At 41.2% G+C, this 10,164-nt stretch overlaps 1 protein-coding gene across 1 annotated transcript; it reads right to left on the bottom strand.

Moving 5' to 3' along the window:
- Positions 1-933: 933 nt before the first annotated feature.
- LOC311127933 (uncharacterized protein) lies at positions 934-9,940 on the bottom strand. The gene is made up of 4 exons (XM_084159834.1): positions 9,703-9,940; positions 8,983-9,307; positions 8,343-8,438; positions 934-3,018 (listed from the first exon to the last, which is right to left on the bottom strand). Exons 1-4 carry the CDS (start codon positions 9,886-9,888, stop codon positions 1,265-1,267), a joined length of 2,361 nt encoding a protein of 786 aa, XP_084015960.1. The 5' UTR covers positions 9,889-9,940; the 3' UTR covers positions 934-1,264.
- Between the last annotated feature and the right edge of the window lie 224 nt (positions 9,941-10,164).

Genomic DNA, 10,164 nt, shown 5'->3' with positions numbered 1-10,164 from the left:
ACATCAGTGTGTATATATTTTTTTTTAAAGGGCTTCTGGTGCATTAATGCCAAGATATAGATAGATATAGTGAACAAAAATAAACACAACATGCAACAATTGTACACATTTTACTGAGTTACAGTTCATAAGGAAATCAGTCAATTGATATGAATTCATTAGGCCCTGATCTATGGATTTCACATGACTGGGCAGGTATGAAGCCATGGGTTGGCATAGGCCCACCCACTGGGGAGCCAGGCCCAGCCAATCAGAATACGTTTTTCCCCACAAAAGGGCTATTACAGACAGAAATACTCCTCAGTTTCATCAGCTGTCCGGGTGGGTGGTCTCAGATGATCCCGCAGGTGAAAAAGCCGGATGTGGGGGTCCTGGGCTGGCATGGTTACAGGTGGTCTGCGGTTGTGATGCCGGTTGGACGTACTGCCAAATTCTCTAAAACGTTGTAGGCGGCTTGTGATAGAGAAATTAACATTAAATTCTCTGGCAACAGCTCTACTGGACATTCCTGCAGGCAGCATGCCAATTGCACGCTCCCTCAAAACTTAAACTGCCATTGTGTTGTGTGACAAAACTGCACATTTTAGAGTAGCCTTTTGTCTCCAGCACAAGGTGCACCTGTGTAATGATAATGCTGTTTAGTCAGCTTCTTGATATTCCTCACCTGTCAGGTAGATGAATTATCTTAGCAAAGGAGAAATGTTCACTAAGGATGTACAAAAAATTCTGCATAAAATTGTAGAGAAATAAGCTTTTTGTGCGTATGGAAAGTTTCTGGGATCTTTTATTTCAGCTCATGAAACCAACACTTTACATGTTGCGTTTATATTTTTGTTCAGTATATATATATATAACATTTCATAAAAAGTATATATATCTCAAACAGCGGTCCTATGTACTGTAGGTGACAGACAAAATGTGAATGACTCGTACTGATATTTTCACATGAATTAGGTGTTTAATGATTTACACAATAGAAGAAAAAAAACATATCGTAAACAATTCGGCACAATGTCAGAAATAAACAGTCATGTCTCCATGAGGAATTTGGCCTAATGAACATTGACCCTAAGACTATAGCAATACCTACAAGCATTACAGCAGGCACGCATCTAATTTCCTAAAGCACGCTTTCTCTCATTTCCTATGAGGCCTTCCAGAAACTCATCCCGGAACTTTTAACCTTACAGATATCGCTGTTGTTCTTGATGTCTGAAAGCAGGAAGTTGCCCCACTATGAATGATAGAGATTATATCACTGAGTCTACATAACAGCAGCATTATGGCAAGCACTCCTGTCTCTACCTCCTTTCTTATTTCTGAAAGTGCGGTCAGAAGATTTACGGGACTGATCGCGTGTCGCTGCCACACCATTACAGCTATGGTTTTTGTAGTGTCTGATGTCAGAAAAGCCCTTTCCACATCTCTTGCAATAGTAAGGCCTCACTCCAGTGTGGACTTGCATGTGGGCTTTGACATTGTTGGCTTGGCTGAAACCTCTCCCGCAGACATCACATTTGAATGGCTTCTCTCCTGTGTGGACTCGCTCATGCCTTTTGAGATTGGTGTTGACTGAGAAAGTCTTATCACAATAACTGCATTTGAAGGGCTTTTCACCTGTATGGGTCCGCTCATGTCCTTCAAGAGCTTGCTTAAGAACAAATGTCTTTTCACAGTATTTACAAGCGTAGGGCTTCACTCCACTGTGAAGTCTCATGTGATAGTCCAAAGTATTTTTATAGGAAAAGTTTTTTCCGCAAATGGAACAACAGTATTGCTTTTGTCCTGTGTGACTTCGTTGATGGTTTTTCAGAGTTAGCATGGAGCTGAAGCCATTCAAACATATGTTGCAACTAAATGGCTTTGTTGAGGTTCCCTCTCTTCTGGCGGTTCTCTCTCTCGTTCTCTCTCTTCTCTGTCGTTCCCTCTGCTTCTCTCCTTCAACTGTGTGCCATTTTAGATGGTGTCGTCTCATTTGAAAATTGTACATAAAAGTCTTCCCACATAGGTCACACATAAATGGTTTGGTTGCCCCATGATGGTGCATGTGAGCTTTTAGGTCGGTGGACTGAAGGTAGCTTTTCCCACACACTTTACATTTGTACGGTCTCTCTCCTGTGTGAAGAACTTGGTGTCTCTGAAGGTTTGCTTTATGGCCGAAAGCAGCTCCACATGTCTCACATTTAAATGCCTTCTCCCCTGTGTGAACAACCATGTGGTTTTTGAGGCTGCTGCTTGTCACAAAGCTCTTACCACACTCAGAACATGAGTGCGGACGTACACCTGTATGTGTTCGCATATGAATATTTAGGCCACCATGCTGTCTGTAACTCTTCCCACATACAGCACAGCTGTATGGTTTTTCACCGGTGTGGATTCTCTCGTGCTCGATAAGCAGTTTCCTTGATGTGAAAACCTTTTCACAAGTCAGGCACTTGAACGGTCTCTCCACCGCATGAACAAGCTGATGTTTTTTCAGATCTTTCTTGGTAGAGAATGTATTTCCACAGACTTTGCAACTGAACGTTCTTTCTCTGTGACGCAACATGTGATGTTCGAGCTGCTTGGAAATTCTGAATGTTTTGCCACATTGACCACAAGCGAATGGCCTCTCTTCTGTGTGAATTAGCATGTGATGTACCAGTGTGTGAATTAGCTTGTGAGCTTCCAGTGACCCCTTCCTGCTGAAGGTCTTTTCACAAACATCACACTTGAAGGGTCTTGTGTGAGTTAGCTTGTGTTGTACCAGCAGGTTGTTCCGGCTGAAGGTCTTCTCACAAACATCACACTTGAAGCGTTTGGTTTCTTTGGATCGTGTCCCTCTAGTAGTATGGCTGTTTTTCTGGCTTTCATGGCCGTCTCTCTCGTTGCCCTCTGGCAGAGCAGCTCTCATATGCTCAACGTTGGATTCGGTGTCTCTTGGGGAGGGGTCTGTATTCAGTCCATCTGTGTCTCCCAGAGAGGAGTCATTCTCCAATGAAGACGTCTCTGTGGGTTTACTGCAAACCTTTACAGGATCTAAAGAGAAAAGGAATGAGTATATACACATTATAAAACTATAAATTAAGCAGGTTTCATTAGTGCACACCGTAGCAAAATGTGTTGCAAAGGAAAGTGAAAACAAGCATCCAGGTAGTCCCTTCCCTATAGGCAGCGCATCCAATAGGCTAGCTAAGCTTCCCCATAAGTCAATTGAATTAAATTTGCAGAAATTATATAATTACTCCGGTCTATACAGAAATAAATCAAATCCTTCGAAATACTACACCAGAGAGCATGATTTAGCCACAGAGGATCATTAGCTTTTTAAAATTGTTTTGCTGTGGATTGTTTTAAAATCACAAGCGCATAGCCTAAAGTCGGGAAGCGCGCAATTTCAGCAGCTTGGCAAATGCTCCGAAATGGACCTGGGGCTTTCCCACCCGGACCCGATATGCATAAATACAACATGTTAATATAGAGAGACCTGTTCCGTATAGACTGGTAGGATCCAAACACGGTCCGATCCGAGTGAGCGTATCAGCATAAAAGTAATTTAAGCTACTTTATTAACCGGGGCTGCGCAAGAGTAGGGAGAGGTGCCTCTCTAGCAAGCAGGGGAGGGGCCTTACTGTGAGCAAGTGATGCAGGGAGGGAGAGACAGCAACCAACCATGCTGATTCGCGCTATAGATGGGTTAGCTGACGTCGTCACGAAAACGATGCACATGCTTCAATGGGGCAGACGTCTGAGTTGTTGTGTATTCTGGATGGCCAGATAATTAAACAATGACAAGAAACTGCCATGTGGGGAACCGTAAGTGACTCGTTTCAGTTTTCATGATGGTCAACACCATGATCTGTATCTAAGTGAATTGTTTGATGTTCCATAATGATCTTGTTTTCATCAATTGATTCCACTTTGATAGACAAAAATATATATTTCCTCCATCAACATGGTTTCCAAGACCATTGATTCAGAATCTTTTGTTTTAGCTTGACCATCATCTTGTATTCGTCTAGATTCAGGTAACAGGCGACAGTGGCTGTAACACCCCCCTTTCACTTTGACAACTTCTGTAGTTTAAAACAGTACAGAAGCAAACATGTGGATATGAACATTCTCTTCAAAACATGTTAAAATCCAGTTTTGTTAAGAGTTGACAGTTGTTAAAAACCATTAAAACTTCCAGCAACATTACTCAAGGACACCGACAGATTTTTCACGCAGTCGGTTCGTGGATTCGAACCAGCAACCTTTCACTTACTGGCCCAATGCTCTTAACCGCTAGGCTACCTGCCGCCCTAGTGTCTTCCTTTTTTATGATGGTATAATTTAGGCCATCATGTATTCAGTTATTGTAAAATTTGAATTATCTGGGAGTGATGCTGAAAATGTTGCTTTACCAGAGAGAATGTTTTATACAATTTCCATGAAGCAATTTTGATAGACATCATGGTTTCAAAGTTAATTGATTTAGAACGTTGCATTTGTTTCAGCTCAACATTTACTGATGACCTGACACTTCCATCCTCTTTATCTGAGCTACACTAATATATATATATATATATATATATATATATATATATACACACACACAAAAGTATGTGGACAACCCTTCAAATTAGTGGATTTGGCTTTTTCAGCCACACCCGTTGCTGACAGGTGTATAAAATCGAGCATACAGCCATGCAATCTCCATAGACAGTCATTGGCAGTAGAATGGCCTTACTGAAGAGCTCAGTGACTTTCACCATACGCAATGCCAAGCGTCGGCTTGAGTGGTGTAAAGCTCGCCACCATTGGACTCTGGAGCAGTGGAAATGCATCTCTGGAATGATGATTCACGCATCACCATCTGGCAGTCCGATGGACGAATCTGGCTTTGGCGGATGCCAGGAGAACGCTACCTGCCCCAACACATAGTGCCAACTGTAAAGTTTGGTGGAGGAGGAATAATGGCCTGGGGCTGATTTTCATGGTTCGGGTGAGGCCCCTTAGTTCGAGTGAAGGGAAATCCTAACGCTACAGCATACAATGACATTATAGACGATTCTGTGCTTCCAACTTTGTGGCATCAGTTTGGGGAAGGCCCTTCCTGTTTCAGCCTGACAATGTGCACAAAGCGAGGTCCATACAGAAATGGTTTGTCGAGATAGGTGTGAAAGAACTTGACTGGCCTGCACACAGCCCTGACCTCAACCCCATCGAACACCTTTGGGATGAATTGGAACGCCGTCTGCGAGCCAGGCCTAATCGCCCAACATCAGCTCTTGTGGCTGAATGGAAGCAAGTCCCCGCAGCAATGTTCCAACATCTAGTGGAAAGCCATCCCAAAAGAGTGGAGGCCGTCATAGCAGCAAAGGGGGGACCAACTCCATATTAATGCCTATGCTTTTGGAATGAGATGTTTGATTAGCAGGTGTCCACATCATTTTGGTCATGTAGTGGGTGTTATTGACAGAATGTTCTACATCATAATCATTTTCTAGGTTTCTTCTTATTTTTTAAAAATTGATTCCACTTTGATGGGCTGAAAATCAACTTCCTCCATTGTAATGGTTTCCAAGACCATTGATTCAGAATATTTTGTTTTAGCTTGACCATCATCCTGCATTTGTCTAGATTCAGGTAACAGTGGCTGTACCCCATAGAAACGCCCCAATGACGCAAACTTTCATGGTATGACACTGGATCCTATTAGTAGAGGGTCTGAGGATTCTGAAACACCCCCTTTTCACTTTGACAACTTCTACAGTTTAAAATGGTACAGAAGCTAACATGTGGATATACATTTTCTCTTCAATACATAAAATCCTGGTTTTGTTAAGAGTTGACAGTAGTTAAAAACCATCGAAAACTTCCAGCAACAGTGTTGGTATTGTGTTATCGTTGTTTTTCACAGGGTATTATAATGAAAAGCATCACCAATATATTTTTAAAAATCTAATAATACAGTCAAATGCTTTATTTAAAGCTAACTTCGATCCCTCTTTGTTAATTGATTTCCATAATGTATTGTTTGCATTTTCAATAAATGAATGTTTAAGTAAGTTCAAAGTATCATTGTGTATTTTTTTCTTCTTCAGAAAACCATGTCAAGTAAAAGTCAGGAGGACTTTTATTTAGAAAATTTGGCTTTTGAACACCTGACCTAATTTGAACTAGCTAGCTTCACATTACTGGCAGGAGCTGCCGATGGCTAGCTAGCTGTTAAGCGAACGAGTTTGAGGGGGAAAATGGCTACAGTTTACAATATGTTTCAGTTAGAAACAACACAGATTATGGCCATTCTAGGTGCGTTATTTCTATGCTTCCCGTTCTTAAGTTTCATTTTTGCGTCTTTTACTTTTGGTTTTGTACACCAGCTTCAAACAGCTGAAAATACGATATTTTTGGTTATGGAAAATATATTTCACAGCGGTTTAGATGGTACAATCATTTTCTACAATATACTTGCTTGGTCACGAACTGAAATTAAGCAAACTATTATAATTTTAACAACCAGGAAATGGTGGAGAGATTTCTGAATAGTGCATCTTTATAGGAGAAATTCACCCAAAACCACTCATTACTTTAACTTACAGTGATAAATAACACTAATATGTGAGAACAATATTTTTTGTGAACAAATGTTTCATTTTGGCATTATAATAAGGTTGGTAGCAACATGGAAAATCATTGTGAAAATCTGTTGTAGCTCAAGTCGACTACAAAATCCACAATGCAATGCTATCTCTATGGGCTGGCTATCTAGTTAGCTAGGTAGCTAGCTAGCAAACATAGCTACACACACTACCAAAGACAATATCAGCATGTAAAGTAGCTAGTTAGTGCAGTTTGTTTAGGCGATATACAGCTCTTTCACCACGTTCAACCTGCAGATCGATGTGTCTCACAGAGTGGAGTCACATTCGCAATGGCAGGTATACTTGAGGAGATGGGAAACATTGCCCATGCTACGTCAATGGAACGTGCGGTGCATTCTGGGCGATTCTGGGACAAGGAGCGCTCTCCTTCAAGGAGTGAATGGGAGTCTATTAGGCGCTAGCTCAAAAACCCAACATTAGCACGAATTTCGTCAACAAGAAGTACAACATTACAAATCTTTTCAGAGAAGTGAGATAATTAACTTGCCATCTGTAATATCAAATAGCTTTGGAATCTTGACATTGCGTACTTTCGAGGAAAATAGGCACGTTTCTTGACAAATACACTGACTGAGAAGGGATTGTGTGACTATCTTAGCCACCGCGTGACGCAGCATGACAACGTGAACGCGATTGGTCAACAGTCTGCTGGGTGGGGCGTTATACGTTTTTCATTCATTGGATTCCTATCTCCTTTCTATAATATATATATGGCAATGGTACCATGCAATGCACCCTGGACTAAAGAAGTAGACAAACAGGAAAAATGTGCTAGACCCTCCATTAAATTAAAAATGTCTCGAGGTAGGAATATCTCAAAAATATGATTCCGAGTTCTGACATCAGCCAGTATTGAAATCTGACATGTATGATAAGACGTTTTCGCGATCTAAAAGTAATATTCCTATTAACTTCCAGTGTAGTGAGACCGATTTTATCACAGTGCTACATCATACCAGCCGGATTTCTGCCTGCTTGAACGCCAATAACTCAGATACACATGAAAACTTGAAATCAGCCAGGGAATCGGTAGTACATCACTTAGAGATGCACAATAACAATATAACATTCAAAATGGGTGAACCTTTCCTTTAAGTAGCAGCCTACCTGTTGGCTCTTGATCGTTGTAGCCTATCCTTCTCCTTTAACTTTTAATGCCGTTATTTTAATTCCATCTTCCATTGATTAGATATCTCCTAACTTTTGCCACACACAGAGGCTCTATGACTGTAGCCTATTGCAGCTTTGATTACATACGATTGGCCAACAACAAGTTACGGGTATGTGTAGTGCCCCACACTCCACTCTCATGAAAAACAAGAGCAGCAGCATAAATGATAACACTTCTCTCTTTCCTGCAGCAGTCACGTTCGGATCTGTATGGGCCCTTCCGGACAAGTCAGTTCAAATTACACATACCCGAGACAATCATCAGATCCAACCCAGACATTATTTGGAATTCTGGATCCGGACCCACTCGGGTCCAGGATCTGGTCTCAGGCAGGTGGAGCCGTGAAGACCTCTATATCCAATCTACTCATCACATTAGGAATAGTAGGCCATCTTACATTAGTCCCTAAAATGTGAAAATAGCTTCCCTAAACTGAACTTACTGGCCGCCTATGCCCACCCCTGTTTTGGCCCATTTGCTTCCGTTTGGTTCTTAGTGAATAAGACCTAGGTTTGCTAACCATTGTTCAAAATAAGGATTACCTGCACAGACTGAGGTCGCGTTAGTGACAGTGTTTGCTTGACTGACATTCCCTGGCAATGTTGAAGCCGCTGTCATTACAGGCAACATTGGGAGACCTAAAACATAACAAGCATAATTACCTTTCAAACACATTCACATTTTACATTTACATTTTAGTCATTTAGCAGACGCTCTTATCCAGAGCGACTTACAGTTAGTGAATACATTTTTTTTATTTTTTATACTGGCCCCCTATGGGAATCGAACCCACAACCCTGGCGTTGCAAACGCCATGCTCTATCAACTGAGCTACATCCCTGCCGGCCATTCCCTCCCCTACCCTGGACGACGCTGGGCCAATTGTGCGCCGCCCATGAGTCTCCCGGTCGCGGCCGGCTGCGACAGAGCCTGGATTCGAACCAGGATCTCTAGTGGCACAGTTAGCACTGCGATGCGGCGCCTTAGACCACTGTGCCACTCAGGAGGCTCACAACTCTCACCTTTCCATTTCTTTCCACAAAATTGTGTGATTTAGGCCTAAATTGATTTTTTAAAATAATAATAATCAGTAGGCAAAATCATCCCAATAGCTAACGTGCTAGTTATAGATAATGTTTAGGCAGTAAGTAAAGGCTAGCTAGCTAAGTCTATAACACTTACCAACTGGTGGTATTGCAAAAATCATTCCATTGAGCAGAATATGCGTGGGTCCTTTCGGTTCTGCTTGAGCCTGCATTTTAGCCAGAGACGTTCTATAATGTTCAGCCTTCTCAGTCATTGCCTTCATATCTTCATTCATCTGCTCCACCTTGGTCTTCATATCTTCATTCATCTGCTCCACCTTGGTCTTCATATCTTCCTCCATCTGCTCCACCTTGGTTTTTAGTTTCTCGTTCTCATTTTGTAAACTTGAGGAGGCCACCAGGAATAGTTGGCAAATTTTACGAATAGCCTCCCCTGTCACCAGATTCATTATGATGCAAAGCTGTGTAGAAAAATTTAAAATAAATGTTACCTAAATAGTTAACTAGTTATCTGTGCTGCAAGCTATGCTGCAAAGAAAATGATGCGAAACCACTAAGTTAACACGCTTAGCTACGGGATAGCAGTAAGTAACGTTAGCTAGCTACCTAACTAACTAAGGAAATTGCAGGAAGCTAGCTAACTTAGCCATAGTTACACCAAATATTATCATAGTGGTTGGATAAACTACTAGACAACGTATATTTAGCTAGTTAGTTAGATAAAGTTACGCGTTAACAGTACGTTGCCACAGATAGAACAATGAGCCAGATATTTTACCGGATGTATAATTGGGTTACTTATAAAACATTTTTGACGCAGTTGTTAGCTCAACTCCGTCCGTCACTCTGTACTCACCTCTCTCTCCGGATTGCAAACGTAAGAGTTTGGCACGGTGGGAAAAAAATTGCTAATTTCTGTCATTGCCGTCTCGACAACAACGGCCATAATTGATGTTGTTTCTAACTGAAACATTTTGTTAGCTGTAGCCATTTTGCCAGACTCATTCGCATAACAGCTAGTTAGCCATCTGTCACTTAGCATCGGCTCCTGCCAGTAATGTGAAGCTAGCTAGTTGAAATTAGGTCACGTGTTCAAAAGCCTAATTTTCAAAATAAAAGTCCTCCTGACTTTTACTTGACATGGTTTTCTGAGAAAAAACACAAAATGATACTTTGAACTTACTTAAACATACATTTATTAAAAATGCAAACAATACATTATGAAAATCAATTAACAAAGATAGATCGAAGTTAGGTTTCAATAAAGCATTTGACTGTATTATTAGATTTTAAAAACTATATTGGTGATGCATTTCAT

The sequence above is a fragment of the Coregonus lavaretus genome, assembly GCF_964263955.1.
Source record: "Coregonus lavaretus genome assembly, chromosome: 4".
NCBI lineage: Eukaryota > Metazoa > Chordata > Actinopteri > Salmoniformes > Salmonidae > Coregonus > Coregonus lavaretus.
This window is presented reverse-complemented; position numbering and strand designations above follow the sequence as displayed.

Coding starts and splice junctions, on each gene's coding strand:
- LOC311127933 (XM_084159834.1), bottom strand. CDS start 9,888: ATGCTAAGTGACAGATGGCTAACTAGCTGTTATGCGAATGAGTCTGGC. Junction 8,439..8,982: donor TTTTGCAATACCACCAGTTG/GTAAGTGTTATA, acceptor GTTATGTTTTAG/GTCTCCCAATGTTGCCTGTA. Junction 3,019..8,342: donor CGCGACCTCAGTCTGTGCAG/GTAATCCTTATT, acceptor TTTTCTCTTTAG/ATCCTGTAAAGGTTTGCAGT.